The sequence below is a fragment of the Nannobrachium achirus genome, assembly GCF_963921795.1.
Source record: "Nannobrachium achirus genome assembly, chromosome: 4".
Classification (NCBI taxonomy): Eukaryota; Metazoa; Chordata; class Actinopteri; order Myctophiformes; family Myctophidae; genus Nannobrachium; species Nannobrachium achirus.
In genome coordinates this window covers 29,543,249-29,563,077 of record NC_137813.1, presented here as the reverse complement: position 1 = coordinate 29,563,077, position 19,829 = coordinate 29,543,249, and the positions used below count along the sequence as shown (strand labels likewise).

Genomic DNA, 19,829 nt, shown 5'->3' with positions numbered 1-19,829 from the left:
GTAATGTGATTGGTCTTCGTTAGTCTTCGGTATTTTTGAGACATTTGAGATAAAACGTCTTCAAATTAAAAGCTTTTACAAGAGTTATAATTTATGCCTGGCTTAATTGGTCATAACAACAAGACGGCCACATTACATTATAAACATTCTTGAAACGGAACAATGTCTTACAAACATCACTAATTCTCAGTTATTGTTATTGCTATTATTATACTTTACATACAGAGACAGACAGTAAAGGTTATTAGCAACCATAACAAAATTATGAGGACTTGAGCAGTGGTGTAAAGTATATTTACTTTAATATAAGTACAATTTTGAGTTTTACTGGAGTATTTCCAATTTGTAATACTTGTACACATTGGAAATACTCCTCCACTAAATCTCAGGGGCAAATATTATACTTTTCACTCCACTACAATTATTTGAAAACTACTTTAATACTAGTTACTTTGAAAAAAAAAAAAAAAAAAAAAAAATTTCGTGATGTGACCTCGGATGCCACAGAGTGTGAAGGTGTGAACTTGCAGATCTGCTGTTTTCAAATGAAGAGATGAACTAGAACTATGCTTCCGTTTAGCTCGACGTTTTCCGGGAAATGAGCACAAACAGGAAGTAAACAGTCAGCTGTCAAAGCACCAGGCAGGCAGAAGGAGAGCTGCTACATAGCTATTCGCTTCAGCTTGTGTCCAGAGGTCTCTACACTGGAATTAATGCAATACACTGAGCACACAACAACCTGTGTGTCACCATGGTGCGTCCGGAGTAGAGTACCAAGGAGATACCCCCAAACACACTACATTTACTGACGTTCCTCTGGTTCGGACGCTGAAACAAGGTACGTTAGCTTAGCAACACACTATTAGCTGTGTGGTGCTCGCGACGTTATTATGTAAGTTTTAAAACATCAATTTGTTAACGTTGAGAGGTTAATGAGAAGATAATTCAACAAAATTACCCATCTATATTCCAATGCAATAAGCTGCGACATATACAGATATGTCTTCAATACGATACCTATAACCTAGCGTTACAAAATAAAACATGGAGGCTATGTAATAGCTAGATACATCTTTGAACTGCCTAAAGAATGTAGAGAAATTAGGGACTATCGACATAATGGCTATACATACATCGAATATTTTCATTGATGACAACTGCAACATGAATATCACCCATAACACGAGTTCCATGTACAATACCACTACACTACACTACAGTATCCAAAGTATGGGTGTCCTATTGTCATAGATTGACAGCTACCCTTGACAGTGTACAAATGGGCCCAGAAGGTTCAATTTGGTATTCTTTTTACACCGAGTTACAAATGCATAAATTAACACTGATGATTTTACTGTGTACATGGTCATACAGCCAAGAGCCAATAGTGATAAAGTGAAATAGTCAGCTACAGACAGACCGATGGATGATACAGTGCATTTCCTGAGTTAATTATGGATCTCAAGACAGCATCAACATAATGTGATATTTTCTGCAAGCTTGTAGATATGTCTTAGCATGAATTGCATCAGCTTTCTTTTGATTCCTGTATAGATTAATTCATGCCATGTAGGCAATTCAAGTGTTTTGTACAGATGATAATGCCTGGCCTTGCCTGCTTTTCTTAGGCTATTTATTTAGTGGCAGCCATAGCTGAATAGGCAGAGAGCCTGCCTGGGAAGCAGAAGGTCCTAGGTTCGATTCCTGGCTAAATGTGTCTACTGTTAAAGGGTCCATCAGTTAATCCTATCTGCTCCCCCTGAGCTCCTCAGTGGACAGCACTCAGCTGGGCGGATCCTGTATTTCCCCTGCGGGATCAAATGGATCTAATTAATGTCTTATTGATTCATGCCAGTGTGAATGATTAACATGGTCCTGAGTTTGACTACTATGCATAGCAAAGGCTTCCTAATTGGTCTGTCACTACTGTCAGAACGCCTACTATGTGCTCCATTGGTTTGTCTAGGTGAATGACCGACGTGGTGCCTCCCACTGCTCTCAGCGAAGTCCAGCTCCGGCTCCTCTGCCACGATGACATAGAGAGTGTCAAGCTGCTCTGTGGCGATTGGTTCCCCATTGAGTGAGTAAAATGCAGTCAATATGTTAAACATACAATTTGTTCTCCCGGCTTGCAGCTTTATTCTGCTCATGTTGTGGCAAAACATTCCAGCTGCAGTGCATTCTGGGCCATACCACTAATAACTCAAGTGTGAGGGGTTTCATTCCTTGTGTAACTCGATTTCTCTGCCATCCGCGGATTTCTCGGCCGTCCGCAGAATAACAGTCGCGAGTGTCGCTCTGCTGGCGGTGGCGGAGCAGCGCAGCAGTAAAACCTGATATTATATCAGTTATTACTACTATAATAAAAAGATTTGTACATGGTGAGGCCACCTCATAGGACTTTGCTTCACAGGACCCTGGGGGAATAGTTTGACTGACGGACGCTGGACAGTCCCACATTCCTACTGAAACTGTGTCCTGACCTATTGTTCCTCCTAGTCTATGCCTATGGTCCTGGCCATAGACATAGAAAGGTAGAAGCCTCCTTCGGCTCTGAGGCGTGAGATCGTGCGTCACAGAAACCGGAAGTCGCTAAGGCCAATCAGAGGCAGGTGGGGGTGAGCCTTTACACACGCAGCCTGTAAGAACAGCTGAGCCGCGCAACATCAGGAAATGGATGGATTGATAAGTCACGAAAAAGATGTGTTGTGATTGGCCAGTAGTCACATGACTGGCAGCGTCTTCGGCAATCACTGACGTCCACACTCCAGTTGTTGCTCGTCGCTCCAATGGACTGTAGCGGCCAATGTGGCATCTAGCTTTTTATATCTATGGTCCTGGCAATGACAATGCTAATGCAGAAGAGAATAAATAGGCTATTACACCCATACTTGGTATCCTCTAAAATGTAGTTACTATGGGCATGGTTTGGATGAAGATATAGTCTTTGCAACAGAAATGAATGATTAAAATAGTAAATAATAGATTTAATGTTTGATTTTTATTCTCAAAAACGATTATTCGATTATTCTAACCACTAATTACAATTATAGTGAAAGAGAGCTGAGTCTACTCTGGCATGGCTCTGAATATACAGTACATAGGTGAGAAATGAGAATACAACTGAGAAATATCTGCATAAACACAATGCAAGAAGGATTGTCTAATGGTAGAGACAAATATGCACACTGATAAACTCCCTCAACTGCCCTCCAGGTACCCAGACTCATGGTACGAGGACATCACCTCCAACAAGAAGTTTTTCTCCCTGGCAGCCACCTTCAAAGGAGGCATTGTGGGAATGATTGTGGCCGAAATCAAAGGCCGGACCAAAGTACACAAAGAGGTACCAAGTTCATTTGTGATAAACACATATTCACTGTACCGTTCACGGAATACAAGGCTGTTAAACTGTTGTATGGTTAGAGAATGTAGTCTTTGTACAGCTGTTTACCAAAACAGATAATTGAGTTGTCCACTGCAGCATTTAAATCACAAAAGTAACCAATTCACTTTTTACAATCAGTCCGATTTTCAAGATACAGCGTCACTGTAATAAACACAAACAATTGCTTGTTACCTGTCAAATGTTGCTGGTGGATTTGACCAACTTAAAGTATTAACTACATTAAGCATTTGGCTGGGGCCTGTGCCTAATTTCCAATTTGATTATGGTGTCAATGAGCTTTGCCAGTGTGGTTCAACCTCGCTCACTCACTAGTCTGCCATTCGAAAATGAATCTAAAAATGGAACATTCTAGATTCCGTTTTTAGTCCGTTGCTAATTAGACGCCAACAGATGTCCTTGACTGGGTTGGGAAAGAGGGATGCAGGAGCAGAGGGAGTAGAAGAAAAGGAATGATTGGAAGGAGAAGGTGGGGCCATAGATAAGGATGGTGTGAGGGATGGAAAATGGGGACAAGATGACAGATCACAGGGTTGATGAACAGAGCGACAAATGCACTGGAAGGTTGGTGTTTTAACTAATTTTCCCCTAAAAAGGGGGAAAGCTGTTTTCGTTCCGGTTACATCATCAACGTGTCAGGTGACCTTCCAGGTATCCCGGAAATAATTGGTGACCCATAAGCTAGTGAACAGCACCATCCAGTGTCAAAATCAGGTGACCGGGCACTGGTTGTCTCCTGTGTGTAAATGTGTCTGCAAAAGATGACATCAATGTAATCGTTTGCTGTGTGTGTGTGTGTGTGTGTGTGTGTGTGTGTGTGTGTGTGTGTGTGTGTGTGTGTGTGTGTGTGTGTGTGTGTGTGTGTGTGTGTTTGTTTTAGGATGGGGACATCTTGGCCTCCAGTTTTCCTGTGGACACTCAGGTTGCCTATATCCTCAGTCTGGGAGTGGTCAAGGACTTCAGGAAACACGGCATTGGTACTATACACACACACACACACACACACACACACACACACACACACACACACACACACACACATATATATATATACTGGTACACTAGTGTTAAACGGTGTGCGGGCACACACCCATTATGTTATTTACCCACCAATTAGCCACCAAGACCATTTTAAATCATTTTTCATTTTACATTTTAAATATTCCCAAAGTATTAATTCATATTAGTTTGGCACCCATGTTCTTGTAAGCATGATGTCAATACAGAAAGTACACATAGACAAGTGTTTGAACTTCTGCATGAGCCCAAATGCATTATTTACTACACTACAACCTGTAGACAATGCACTCTGAAGTAATCTTGCTACTTGTAAAGACTATCATGATCCAACAGGAAACGGGGAAAACAGTTTTAGCACATTCAATAGCTAAATGTTCAGACCATAACTTCTGTTGTATGATGTTCCTGTATACTCTGAGAAGATTAACCACATCATGTATTTTGTTATTAGAAATCAATCCCAACGGTAAAAAACATGTGATCTCACTTTGTGCCTATACCTGCAATTCACTGGCTTGTTGCACCTGTTCCCCTTATCTCTTTAATTGCCTAACTGAACAAAAGGCACACATTTAGAATGGCTCTTTCACTCACTGCGTATTTCCTGTTTGTGTTTGGCTCATTGCTAGGCGTATTGAGTAGAACACCTACTGGTGGGCAATTTGAAGCAGATGAGCAGACAACCACACCACATCAATGGACAGCACACAATTAATTAATTAATTAATTAATTAAAGTAATTAAAGTGGTCTATATCTGCATCCGGTGTTATCGGTATTAGCCGCGTTGACATGCATTGATTAATTGGTGTGAAAATCTAGACCACGGCAACACACACACACACACACACACACACACACACACACACACACACACACACACACACACACACACACACACATTCTTTCTGTGTCTGATGCTATTTAAAACTCTTGACACACCCACCCATGGACTTCAGGATCTGTCAGTTCAAAGCATTCTATTTAGAGTTTTTTCTTGTTTGTGCACTTGTGTAGTGTGATTTATGTGTGTCTTAAGACTTTCATTAGTCATTTCCAAGCTCTATTATATTGTGTCCATATTTGGCACAATGCTACGTTCTTTATGCCATGTGCTCAAGATACCTGTAGGTGCTGAAAAAATGTCTCAAATTCTGTTCTCTCATTTGTCAGTTTGTTTATGCCTTTACGTTTATAAGTCTTGAATTCAGACAATCTGTTAAATTATGTATGTTAATACATCATTATTATGAATACATAATAGTTTGTTTAGTAACAAACTACTGTACTTCCAAAATACAACCGCTGATTGACCAGAGGAGAACTTGTTTTTGTCACGGCTGTGTGTTCCGATAGTGACATTTTCACTCCACTGTTATGATGAGCGATTAGCATGTTATTGCACCTAATGTGAAGAAAGCACATAAGGAGGAGCGCACACCTAAGTGAGTGAGGTGCTGACCACGCAGATAACACTGAATGAGAAGAAAGAGGCCGCACAACTCTTCAGCCACGATGCAAATAATTTATTTAACCAACGTTTTGACTGTTGCCAGTCTTCATCAGGGTTTGACCTAATGTGCACCTAATGTGCAAATTAAACAGTAGTAGGTCCATATGCAGCAGTACTACAAGCTCACAACACGTCTTATCCACGATACGTTGTGAGCTTGTAAGTCTGCAGCACACGGCACCATAGTGCAATGAAGTACGATTCGGTCTTTATTCTTCTCTCAGCTGCCATATTTTCGTCTTTTTTTGGTTTTTTTTACTCTTCCAGCCTCTTCACTGCTTACACAGTTTGGATTAAAATACCACTTCATTCTAACCAGTTCTGTCTCTCTCGCTTGCTCGCGCTTTTGTGTCTTTTCCCCCTGGCCCTTCCATCCCTCCCTCCTCCCAGGCTCTCTGCTGCTGGACAGTATGAAGGAGCACATCTCCACCATGGCCCAGGACCACTGTAAGGCCATCTACCTACACGTCCTGACCACCAACAACACTGCCATCCACTTCTATGAGAACAGGGACTTCAGGCAGCACCACTACCTGCCATACTATTACTCTATACGAGGTGTACTCAAAGACGGCTTCACATACGTGCTGTATATCAATGGAGGCCATCCGCCCTGGACAATATTATATCCTTTTGAGGTCATTTGATGTAGTGTGTGTGTGTGTGTGTGTGTGTGTGTGTGTGTGTGTGTGTGTGTGTGTGTGTGTGTGTGTGTGTGTGTGTGTGTGTGTGTGTGTGTGTGTGTGTGTGTGTGTGTGTGTGTGTGTGTGAGAACTTTCTATTTTTAAATTATTGTCATACTTGCGGTTGGGTGGAAATCTACTATTAACATATTTTTGATGTTTTACATGTTAACATAACAGACAGTCAAGAAAAACCAGGCTGATGAGGCTCCTGATAAGTAATCTTTCCAACGGGAAACAGGGAAACCAGTTTTAGCCAAGCCCCCAGAACCCTGGGGGCGCCCTGAAACCAAAAGGACATGTTGGCCGTTTTGAGGTACTGCAGTTGGGTCTACTCACATGAACGCGCGTCTAGGCTTCTTTGTATTGACGCGCGTTCATACCGGAAGTGCTCGTTCATGAAGCGCGTCCATGAACACAAATTATGACGAAAAATGCGTCACAGTAGACCCACTACGTCACGGTTTTACTCCCCGGAAGGAGGGGTGAAAACGCCTCATGCGCTGGGTGAGCAACTCAATGCAAGTGGACGGGCAGGGATATTTGTGTCCTCTCTATTCTTATTATAACTCTATGGTTTTAGCACATTCAATAGCTAGATGTTCAGACCATAACTGCTGTTGGGTGATTTTCCTGTATTCTCTGAGAAGATTAATAATCACGTATTTTGTTATTGAAAATTGCTAATTGCTTTGAAATTTACTATTAACATATTTTTGATGTTTTACATGTTTTAACATAACAGACAGTCAAAAAAAAACAGGCTGATGAGGCTCCTGATAAATACTACCACTCACTGCTCTGATGTTTTCATTCATTCAGATCATCTATTCTTGCTCATGGTTGGATATTACACACTCTGCCAGGCCCAGGGAATAGTCATGAATATGTAGTGGCAAAGGAACCTTTGCAATCCCATTTATGAATAGATCAAACAGACAAAAGAGTGTGTTCCTACTTCCTTAACTCCCAGTCATACTGACTATATCCAGCACATCGGTTCGGCCCTGGCCAGCCTGAGTCCTTGTTCGATCCCACAGAGGCTGTACCGACAGGCCCAGTCTCTGCTCCGCTCCCTGCTCCCCTGGTCCAACATCGCCTCCAAGACTGGCATACAGTACAGCAGAACTATGTGACACAATATGGTATGTTTTTATTTTAAGTGAAAATGCTCCAACCCCAGCTTTATTACAGAATGCTATTGCCTGCTAGACTTTTCCGTTCAGTCAGTAATTCTCGTAATTAATCACACAACACATTGTTAATCGGGGAGAAAGTATGTGCATCACTATTTTACCCAGTGTATGCTTAAAGAATGGGTTTCTAATTCCCCTCCTTTTCCTCTTTCTCTGTCCTCCCCTTTTCAGAAGTGCAGTCATGTGTTTTTCACCAGTCTTCCCCCAGATACTCCAACACACACACACACACACACACACACACACACACACACACACACACACACACACACACACACACACACACACACACACACACACACAGAGAGAGAGAGAGAACCCCATGAAGACTAAGGGGTTAAGCCCTGCCTGTCTGTCTGTGTCCACCTACTACCATCACAGAGACTATGTATACTACGTGTATATTACATACATAAACTAATATATAACTTTATCCACATGTATATGTATATTTTATGCTGTTAGTAGTTGGACTATGCCCTCTCACTGTACAGACTGAATCATCGCCCGGGACCATTTGAGTTGGACATATTTGCTCCCAAGGACGGATTCATCAGCATTGGATTTGTGAATCAAACCGTCACTAAAGGGTAGAATATGGAACGTGTTCATTTACGAACTCTTGAAGCAATGTTTTTGGTGGGCAATATTTACCCCTCAATGGGGATATATAATTCTGAAGACGGGATCAGACAGTGTAAGAATGGATATAATTGCCAGGTACAATGGATGCACAGGAATTAGTCTCGCTGGCACACAGGGATTAGTAATAACAGGACCTTATGTACAGTGAGTGGAAAGGTGTAAAATCCTGAGTGTTAATTTAACTCTGTAATATGTAAATGTCATGTCCTACCCAAGATTTGAACCCGGGTCCGCTGTGCATGTGTTGAATCTCTTTTTACCACTGAGCTACTCTCCTTACTCAGGAAGAAATTTAACTTGGCCTTCAGGCAGTACCACTTGTCAACCAGTAGTGGTCATACCCTACCACAGGATCTACATTTATAAATAGAACAGCAGGGAGACCAAATACGACCAGCATTTGTGTATTAACATTTTCTACCATACAGATTTGTTAAAATTAAATGTTATTCACTAAAAGTAAAAGGTTACATAGTGGAGCTTTAACTCTGAGAATGTACAGTATAGATTGGTTACATCTGTACACTCTCATAGAGTTACAAATTGATAAAATAACACTGAGGATTTTACTGAACAGTGCAAGATGTACTATAGATTATATAGAAATAGGCCCAGGCAGTAACCTTTCTTTTTTTTTCAAATGACCCATTGCCTCTGAATGTTGCCGATACTTCTTTCATACACAGTAAAATCCTTTGTTAAACTTAAGGATTTTACTGTGTGTGAAAGTGGTGAGAAATTGTTTAGACTTCTGAAATGAATGGAGTTTGTGACTTTGTAATTGGCTCCAGCCCTGGTTGCTGATGCTCCTTGGCTGTAATATTGCTGCTACTTTAAAGAGCCTTCTATTGATTTCTCTAGATTAAAAAAAAATTATATGGCCCAGATTAGATTCTTAACGGAGGTCTGACTGATTGTAGTAAAGAAGAGATACTGTATGGAGATAGGCAGTAAAAATGGTCCCAACTTCAGATTCATACACAGTCCTGTGGATGTGGTATGCGTGCGTAGTTTTCTGCACACCAAACATACACAGGAATTTTATGTTGATGTGAGTGTAGGAGTGAATGTAGCAACCCCAGTTTGTGTGTTTTTATATTGCACTGTAAAGGACCGAAACACACTACACAAGTCTACAGCGTGTACAATGTAATGTTCGTGTTGACAGGTCAGAACGACCGCATCGCTCGCATGTGCAGCGTGGCTCTGGTGCGTATTCTGCACTGACACATGCACTGCAATCTGACGTCATGGCTAGTTGTTCTAGCTGCAATATAGATGCTGAAATGCCATTGTGGACAGCAGACTCTTGCACGATGCTGCCATTGCTGCAATGCTGACGCCACACTAAGCTGATGCTTCTAGTGTGTTTCGGGGCCTAAAACCAAGCCTTGTTTTCTGCTGACAATATATCATGGTTTCAGTTATTCTGCCTTCAGCACAGTGCTTTTGAGAAGGAGTCAGAACTGTGAAAAGGCATAATTTCTGATCTGTTCCGCCTCCACCTTTTATTTTGTACTACTCATGATGAAAGCAATTTTGACTAAAATTCCACTCGAGGAGAGTAAAACCAGAGAAACATTTACCTTGTGGGGACTGGGGACATTGTTCTTGTACCTGTAAGGAGAAGGGTTGGGGTTAGTTTTAGTGTAAGAGATTGGAACTTTGAGGTCATGGCTAGGTTGGGGTCTGGCAGGGCTCATTAGGAGGGAACGGATGGTATCAGGTTTTTTCCTTTCAAACTCATTTTATTTCCAATGTGTTGCTGCTTGCCATGTTTCATCAGGTATACTCACAGCAACCATGGAAATAAGATAATGATAAAGAGATGAGATGTATTGTTGTCTGGACACCTGGGCTCCTCAAGTGTGTGGGGAGGGCTGATTTAGGGCCCGGTCACACAGGCAGACGACCATCACCTGTCGAGGCAAAATTTGTATCTTGTGCTAAATGTGGGCAGTGAAGGATGTGACACACAGAAATCGCTGGTTTATAGTTAATTTGTAAATAACACAAAAGTTATCTGAGGTGAATGTGAATGCAAGCCACTGCTAGTTCTCTATCTCACCAGGTATCTGACTGATACGCCCATTTAGCCTATATACAGTATATGGACTGATCCGGTTGTCCAGAACCACCGATCTGACCGATACCCATATATGGACATGCCCATATCGGAATATTAAACAAATCACGAGAAAGAATATTACTATAGTATCCTGGGCTTGAGCCTGGCACACAGCCTTTGTCAAGAACCAGGTATGCTGGAATATATATATATTTTTAAAGCAACATAGTTTTTAACCTCTTTTAACCCTGACTTGATGTTTATATTATATCCGAAAATATGTAATGAAAAATGTGTTCATGTATATGCTGTTTTATTGAAAACACATCGGGCCCATGTGGTGCCGTGATCACAAAGTGGTCAGGATCCAGCATGTTAAATAAATAACACAATATTCCTAAATTAAAGATGTTTTTAGGTTCACAGCCAGAGCATCTGAAGAGCTACTTTTGGGCCCCTACATGATTACTGAACTGCAGTGCCTGTTGTAATCACTGCAAGTTCCACTGCATTCCGCATGTAACCTGCATCAGCGCTATGGGATGTTCCAAACATTTCCTCTCTGTGACAGAAGTTCAGAACACCAGGACATGGCACCAGCACAACATTACAGCAAGCATGTTAAAAGTGAGACTTCTATTCTACCATGGCTACAGATGATGATGACGATGATGACCCATTGCAACTCAAAAACAAGGATGTAGTTAATGTAAATAAGAAATCTATTAGGTAAATGTCCTTGTTTTTCAATCAGAAGATGGTTTTGATTTCATGTCTAGCTGATTTCTCTGTTTTTGTTTTTTTGTTTTACATCAATCACTGTTATTTAATCATTTGAGTTTGTGGAGGCAGGAACTTTTTTGTACACTGAAGGTGTCCTTTCAATACAATAATGTTATATCTTTCATGCGTTTGTGTTTTCTTTTAAACGAGAAATAGTCACTAGACTCCATTGCAGACACGTTGACACACATTATCAACCTACACTTACTTACGAAATTAGGACAAATGATGCTCCCACCACCAGTGTAGGCTACAAGCAAAGCCTTTATGACTTATAGGTGAGTTGAAACCATTAACATTTAGATTTCATTTCAGTGATGACTGGCCTTGAAAAATACAACATCACCCCAAACACTAGCCTCGTACCTGCCCCTCTTCCAGAAACCGTTTACTAGGCTACCCAAACACAGTGCACCCTTTCAAATTGAATGGAGGGTGAAAATGTTTACTTTTGCAATACTGCAATGGATGAGAAGTACGTAAACAAAGGAACAGCAAAATAAAATAGGCCAAAGACATTTTATTTCCATTATTGCAATGTTGTGTTATGGCGCCCACTAGTGACATTTTTAAATAATGCATTTATCTTGTGTTATATTACCCTATGGTTATTACACAGTAATGAAACTATATTATGGCGGAAAAGCAGTGTTGCATTGACCTCTAAGGGTCGAAAGTTTCAACTCTGTTGCACTTCATAGTCAAACACCACATCTGGCAGTTGGGGTGTGGTCGAAGCGCAACAGATTTGACATTTTCAACCCATAGAGGTCAGTGTAACAATACTTTTCTGCCATAAAATAGGCTACTTATGATCGTCTTCTCCAACGTCATAGATTATTTTAATTGTAAATTCATATTATGCATTTACTACTTGTTGCCAGATAAATGTACTGTCTGCAAGACAAAATAGTAAATATGCATAATTTATGTGGGATGTGCGGTGACCTAAGGAAGTGAGCTCATTTTCTAATAGTTACGGTACCTGTAACCCTTCTCTTTGCCCGCCCTGTTACTCTCGTGAGTGCACCATGGCGTTAGTTACGGTAACCTCATGTTTTACGATCTATGCTGCTCATGATTGATAAGTAGGGACACCAGAATATACGCCCATTTAGTGTGCCTGAGCGTGACTGGGATTCGGACGTAATACTGACTACAGCCTCCAGAGCTCTCAGGCTGCAGACAGAGAGAGGTTATTGGATTGCCATTGTTACCTCTCCCACCCTTTTATTTAGAGCTTTGCGAGAATCGTCGCAGGAAATAACTTACTCTCACCATCGTTTTCCTTGGACCAGGAAGGAAGAGCCGTCTGCAAACTTCTTCAAAGGTGAGGAGGGATGCTTACACTTGCTCAGCTCTGCACTCGGCCACAGTTCAAAGCCTGTGAAGTGAACCTTGTGAACCTTGTTCCAACTATTATGTGAGACAACAAACAAAAAGACAGACAGACGGACGGACAGACAAACTGAACAACAGATGCTGGATTCCCAAGCAAGCATGCATGGCATGCTGCTGCTTTCATTTCCTTTTGCACATGATGGCCACAGTAGGGGTCGTTTAAAATAGGTTTACCATTTGAATACAATTATATATTGATAATAGACGTTTACTGGCGAACTGTCTATCGCTGTTTATACAGTGCTGGAAACAGTAGGCCTACTCACGTTCTTTCCGATATTCAAAATTAATTTATTTTATTTTATTTTATGTTTTATTTTTTTTGCGTGTCATAACAGTTTTAAGTAAAAGTACAAACGTATCTGTATCAAAATATAGGCTACTTTAAGTACCAAAAGTAGAAAGTAGCCTATTCATTATGCAGAATGTCGCATTTTACAAGTTTTCAAATGTATACAAATTATAAAACTGGTGTTTGGTTTGTCTTTTTCAACACAGTTTCAAAGTTGAATGATTTCCGTGCGCTGAGCAAAGTAACTAACTATTAGCTATTTCCTTTCCATAGCCTGTGGTGAATTCCTGACATGATGAAGTTGGCATTAGTTTGCAATGAGAGAGGAGAAGGGCCTTGAATATTGGGTTGTTGCCATAATTGCGACCGTAAGGTCGCAGTTTAGAATCAAAACCTCCACCGGCCGTCCGTCACGTCACACGTCACACCTTTGCCCTGCTCATATCTCCGCATCAGTATGACATCACACTGCTGACATCAGTATGACATCTGATGTCAGCAGTGTGATGTGTACACAAACCTAGCTCCTTTCGGAACCCCTCACTCCACTGCTACGCAGCTCCGAGATGGGGTTCCTACTGGTCGGCTGCCGAAATCCTGTTGTTGGATCCACGATCCACCGTTAGCGATCACTTCTTACCTTTGTTGAACACTCTATCCAAAAAGTAACCGGCCTATGTGAAAGTATAATCGTTTTACTTTTTAAGCGTGGAACAACCTCGATGTACTGGGGTGAAATGAAGACTTTATATCGCTCGAAAGACCAGCCGGCTCTCTGTTTTAGCCTCTCTCGCTCTCTGCTACTTCCGGGCTCCAGTGGCAACATGCTCACAGCCACGCGAGACTACAACGGGGAAAATACGGGAAAACGGAGGCAACAGTCTGGCCACGCGAGACTACAACGGGGAAAACACGGGAAAACAGAGCCGGCTGGTCTTTCGAGCGATATAAAGTCTTCATTTCACCCCAGTACATCGAGGTTGTTCCACGCTTAAAAAGTTAAACGATTATACTTTCACATAGGCCGGTTACTTTTTGGATAGAGTGTTCAACAAAGGTAAGAAGTGATCGCTAACGGCGGATCGTGGATCCAACAACAGGATTTCGGCAGCCGACCAGTAGGAACCCCATCTCGGAGCTGCGTAGCAGTGGAGTGAGGGGTTCCGAAAGGAGCTAACACAAACCTTTGTGTACGTTGCTGTGGCAACAGTCTGTTGTTGCTGGTCTGTTAGTGTACGTTAGCAACCACCTTAGCAACCATGGTTTTACCCTAGCAACCAACTGTTTACCCTAGCAACCAACTGTTTACCATAGCAACCATGTTTTTTTACCCTAGCAACCAACTGTTTACCATAGCAACCAACTGTTTACCATAGCAACCATGTTTTTTTTTACCTTAGCAACCAACTGTTTACCATAGCAACCATGTTTTTTACCCTAGCAACCAACTGTTTACCCTAGCAACCAGCTGTTTACCATAGCAACCATGTTTTTTACCCTAGCAACCAACTGTTTAACATATGGAGTTATATGTTGTTCGTGTCCAAATATGGGGCTTGTGAGGTCAGACAATGCCGGTCTTATATAAGGGTCATTTGTGTACGGTGTGATGTCATACTGATGTCAGCAGTGTGTGGAGATAAGCGACCAACGGTCGCTTATCTCCCGATTAGGGAGTCTTACTGGTCTTGTTCAAGAGGTGTAGGTAGAAGAGTATTATACCCATTGTTATTTGTCTTAGTGGAGCGGCTAACTGCTTTTTTTCATCAGAATCTTTCAGTTTGTGATAAAAGCGTGAAAATTGGCATGAGCAGTCTCCATGGATCACTTGACAAGAAAATTGGCCGAGGCAATTGAAATTTCAAGATGGCGGCCATTTTTCAAGATGGCCAACACCGTAGTGAAGCAATTAAGTGATATAAGGGTTTTCTTTGATGATACAAGCATGAAAATTGGCATGAGCAGTCTCTGTGGGTCACTTGACAATAAGCCACCCACAGCTACTTGAAATTTCAAGATGGCGGCCATTTTTCAAGATGGCCACCACCTTAGTGGAGCGATATAATGGTTTATTTGGTGATACAAGCATGAAAATTGCCATGAGCTGTCTCAAAGGCTCATTTGACAAGAAAATGCCCACAACCACTTTCAAGATGGCGAACATTTTTTTAAGATTGCCACCACCTAAATGTAGCATTAAGCAATACAATTGTTTAGTTAGTGACACAAGCATGCAAATTGTTATGATCAGTCTATGACAAGAAATCACTTTCAGCCACTTGACATTTCTATTTTCAAGATGGCTGCCCCCTGGATCCTCAAAAGATCAAAATGCTAAAGAACAACTTTTAACACAAAAGTACAACTGTGTTGAGATAGATTAGAAAAGAGTGAATATCTGCACTACCAGGGCACAAACCTGATGGTGTGCAGATCAGACAGGATTTAAATGGCATTGGATGAACGATCGGACCAAGTGTAGGGTTAAGGCATGAACTTAGTTGTATCCCATACATCAAAGTGCTTGGTAAAAGTTGGTAAAAGGATAAACTACTGCTGCTGAAGACACCGAAGATACCAAAGATATCCATGTCAAGAGGCCAAGAAGATCCCAGTCCTCAAAAGCTTTGTGCTTCATCTGTGAAGATGAGAGTGCAACGTCCCCCTTACAGGACGCAATGACAAGCTTTGCAAGGAGCTTCTTGTCGCTTAGATTCCTAGCACATTCATTTTAACTTTAATTAAGTTTCATTGTCATTGCGTCCTGTAAGGGGGACTTTGCACTCTCATCTTCACAGATAAAGCACAAAGCTTTTGAGGGCTGGGATCTTCTTGGCCTCTTGACATGGATATCTTTGGTATCTTTGGTGTCTTCAGCAGCAGTAGATGCTCTCTTTTGGGCCCTTTCCAGCTCTGTGTTGTTGAACTTAAGTTTACAGCTTGAATGATATTTTGCCCTGTGTCTTGTCAATGTGCTTTCTATTGTATCTCCTTCGTCTAGTCGTGTTGGACTAAGTAAGATAGGCAGAGCATTGATGTTATTTATAGTGACTCATAGAATAGACTATGTGACAACCAGGAATAGTCTGGTGACCACCGGAGAGACGGGTGACAGCCAGAATGTAGACGGCACCCGGGAGCAGGTTGGGTTAGCGCCTTCAGCCAACAAACCCACGGTTAGGCCTTTAGGAGGGCCATTCAAGCCGCAAGTGGAGCCTGCATGCAGCACCACCGTTGGGCCAGGTGGAGCCTGCAGTACCAGCTCAAGAATCTACCACTCCTGAGTGAAATGTCTGGGGCTGGAGTCTGGTGCAACGCACAGGTCCTGGACCTGGTGAGACATAGGAGGGGCCCGGACAGGAGTCAATCCACTCAGCCTAGTCCCTCCATGCGCCAGATTGCCTCTCCCAGTCTCTGCAGAGTAGTTCCGGAGCGGTGGAGTGAATTAGGGTAGCCACTGGGACATAAGTCGGGACTTCATCAACCCCGACTGGGTCACACAAGTGAGGGGCATGATGTTGCTAGACCTGAAACACTGATGAGCTTGGGGCTACATCACTGAGGATACGTCCCAGGTGCATCCATGCGATGTTATTTTGTTATGAAATAATGGAACATTTTTGCAATGAGATCATAACCAGTACGATCGTGCTCTCTGCTGAATAAACTTGGCTGAATTAGTTTTTCCTTGGTGACCTGCTGACAAATGAAACATCTGTCCCAGTTTGTTTTCTCAACTGTTACGATGGCTTCTGCCATGTCTTAGCGTTTATACTTTTACACCTTTTACCAAGCACTTTGATGTATGGGATACAACATGCCTTAACCCTACAACATGCTTAACCCTACACTTAGCCAGTCGTTCTTCCAATGCCATTTAAATCCTGTGTGATCTGTACACCATCCGGTTAACTAAAACCCCATTAACCTTGGCTTGTCTCTCCCGCACTGGCACACACCTGTCAATTCAGGTGCAGCTATCTAACTGTTTTGGGTAAATTAGACAGCATTTGGGATACTAACTTAGCCTAGTTCCAGACCCTGAATCGCTAGCCCCACCCCTTAAAATTTTTGTTTGGCCGATTCAGGGGTCTAGCAGGGCTCTCATTTAAGAGGCCTTCCTCGTTCGAAAATCCGTACGGCGAATCAGCGTCGTGAATCAGCGTCTTGTGTCAGCGTGGGTGGGGGTCTCCCAGAACTCATGTGCGTTTCCAAGTAAACAGCACCGCCGCCGTTACCGTACCGCGCATCGCGGTTAAAATGCGGTAAATTGTGGTAAAATGCGATCGTATCGATCTTGTTATGAAAACACCAGTAGCAGGCATGTTATGTTGTGTTTGATTACTAGTTCGTAGTGCTCCTATTCTGCCTGTTTCTTTGGTTAGCAAGTAGCACTAGCAAGCAACAGGCTAGCCACTAGCCAGCCAGTCATGTGTTGGTCGGTGACCAATCGCTGAAGACTGCCTCTTTTTTGGCAACGCCCATCCTGCAATCGCCTTCGATGGAAGCGAGTTCAGAATGAATAATGGAGGTGAAACGAAATGTCAATTCAGGCTGAGTGTCAGGCTAATACTAACTTTCAATTCGCTGACATTGAACCCCATTCTGAGTTTAACAGCAGTGATATATCACCAGTGTGCCCTGGTAGTGCAGATATTCACACTTTTCTAATCTATCTATGATCAACACAGTTGTATTTTGATGTTAAAAGTTGTTATTTAACATAATCTAAAATGACATCAAATCGTCCTTATGAAAAATACATACATTTCTATGAGAAAATGTATCTTTTGAGGATCCAGGGGGCCATCTTGAAAATAGAAATTTCAAGTGGCTGGAAGTGATTTCTTGTCATAAAGACTGCTCATATCAATGTGCATGCTTGTGTCACTTAACTAAAACAATTATATTGCTTAACTGCTCAATTTAGGTGGTGGCAATCTTGAAAAATGGCCGCCATCTTGAAATTTCAAGTGGCTGTGGCGTTTTTTTTTGGTCAAATGAGCCTTTCAGATAGCTCATAGCAATTTTCATGCTTGTATCACCAAAAAAAACAGTATATCACTTACTGCTCCTCTAAGGTGGTGGCCATCTTGAAAATGGCCGCCATCTTGAAATGTCAAGTAGCTGTGGGTGGCTTATTGTCAAGTGACCCACAGAGACTGCTCATGCCAATTTTCATGGCTTGTATCACCAAATAAACCATTATATTACTTAAATGCTGCACTAAGGTGTCGGCCATCTTGAAAAACGGCCGCCATATTGAAATTTCAATTGCCTCGGCCAATTTTCCTTGTCAAGTGACCCATGGAGACTGCTCATGCTAATTTCACGCTTTTATCATAAATTGAAAGATCGTAGCACATAACCGCTCCGCTATCTTGTGAAGGAGGGGGGTAGACTGGATGCTGGTTTGTGCTCATGGTTGATCAAGTTTGGGACTGTTATTGGTTGAAATACAAAAGTGTGTGTGTGTGTGTGTGTGTGTGTGTGTGTGTGTGTGTGTGTGTGTGTGTGTGTGTGTGTGGTGTGTGTTGTGTGTGTGTGTGTGTGTGTGTGTGTGTGTGTGTGTTTTACTTCCTGTGCATGATAACACTTAACACCCACACATTTCCTATGAACAGTGTGGCCTTTGAGCAGATCCATAGACGTGTACACATTCAGAATATATAACTTGCCCTACCAGGCCTATTTTAATTCCCATGGCAAAATATGCATCACTGAAATATTAATGGACAGACAGGACAAGCCAAGCAGACAAATGGAATGATTAGCATTCTATTCTATTCTATTCTATTCTATCTATTCAACAATAGTGTGTTTTAGAGATGTGTTAAGACTGTTCATCCGCACCTTATTACCTCCTGTCTTAATGATAAACTATCAACTGATAAAGACTTAAATGGAGTGCATTGTTTGCAGTTTGCTATACATTTTGCAGCATTGCAGGTACAATTGTGGTAATGGGGACAAAGGTCAGACCCACAGAATATTGATAATATTCCTGTGATCCTTTATTGATAGTCAGAGAGTCAAACACCTTTATTGCCAGATACTAGGAAAATGATATGGTGTAGTACATGACCATTGATTGCACACAGGACAGGACAGGACCCACAAATACAATTACAAGATGCAAATGACAACATTTGAGGCTCCAGCCCATAGACCTGCCCATTCTCTGAGTGGACTGTCAGCTGAGTCTGAAATCAGGCTAGTGAATGCCAGAGGCGTCCAGGAGATGTGAGCGTCGGTGTGCAAATCATAGAAAGCAAGACTGTCTAGTCAGTGTCTGTTGTTAACATGATATGCATGTTGATTAAGGTAGAACAGTAGGTGTTGATGGAGGAAAATAAGCAGTGATGGTAGATGGCAGGGGCTTGGAGGTTGGGGATTCCGAGGTCTGACGTAACGGCAATGAAAGGGGGACCGTTCCAGAAGAAACCATTGGATAATAACAGCTATTTATTTCGCTCTGAGCTTGTAATCTGCTATTTTTTGAACATTTTTGAAAAATCTTGAAAGTGTGAGAACTACGATTTAGAAGGCATTTGTAGAATCTGCCACAGATCTAGGGTTAATCTAGAACAGTGGTTCTCAAACTTGGGGTCGGGACCCCAAGTGGGGTCCCCCAAATTATTTTGTGGGGTCCCCAGATGATTAGCTTATACAGGGTATCTGCACATTTATAAAGTGACAATTTAAGGACTTCCAAGACTGTTTTAATATCAAACATCAAACATTGTCAAATATTAAGTAAGCAAGAGGCAAACATTGTGAAAATAGCAGATCTAGATGCTCACAACGCCTCTCAGTGCAAGGC

General features: G+C 41.9%; 2 protein-coding genes across 2 annotated transcripts in view; both read left to right on the top strand.

Moving 5' to 3' along the window:
* The first annotated feature begins 653 nt into the window (after nt 1-653).
* Nucleotides 654-11,378, top strand: naa60 (N-alpha-acetyltransferase 60, NatF catalytic subunit). The gene is made up of 7 exons (XM_080725040.1): nt 654-838; nt 1,967-2,080; nt 3,217-3,346; nt 4,287-4,383; nt 6,329-6,563; nt 7,601-7,766; nt 7,989-11,378. Exons 2-6 carry the CDS (start codon nt 1,971-1,973, stop codon nt 7,755-7,757), a joined length of 729 nt encoding a protein of 242 aa, XP_080581166.1. The 5' UTR covers nt 654-838; nt 1,967-1,970; the 3' UTR covers nt 7,758-7,766; nt 7,989-11,378.
* A 1,067-nt stretch (nt 11,379-12,445) lies between these two features.
* The window catches only part of carhsp1 (calcium regulated heat stable protein 1), a 34,087-nt gene continuing 26,703 nt past the window's right edge, over nt 12,446-19,829 (top strand). The window contains exon 1 of the mRNA XM_080724067.1: nt 12,446-12,643. The gene's annotated coding sequence lies outside the window, so the exon portion shown is untranslated. The remainder of the gene's footprint in view (nt 12,644-19,829) is intronic.

Coding starts and splice junctions, on each gene's coding strand:
- naa60 (XM_080725040.1), top strand. CDS start 1,971: ATGACCGACGTGGTGCCTCCCACTGCTCTCAGCGAAGTCCAGCTCCGG. Junction 3,347..4,286: donor GGACCAAAGTACACAAAGAG/GTACCAAGTTCA, acceptor TGTTTGTTTTAG/GATGGGGACATCTTGGCCTC. Junction 6,564..7,600: donor CATCCGCCCTGGACAATATT/ATATCCTTTTGA, acceptor TCCCAGTCATAC/TGACTATATCCAGCACATCG.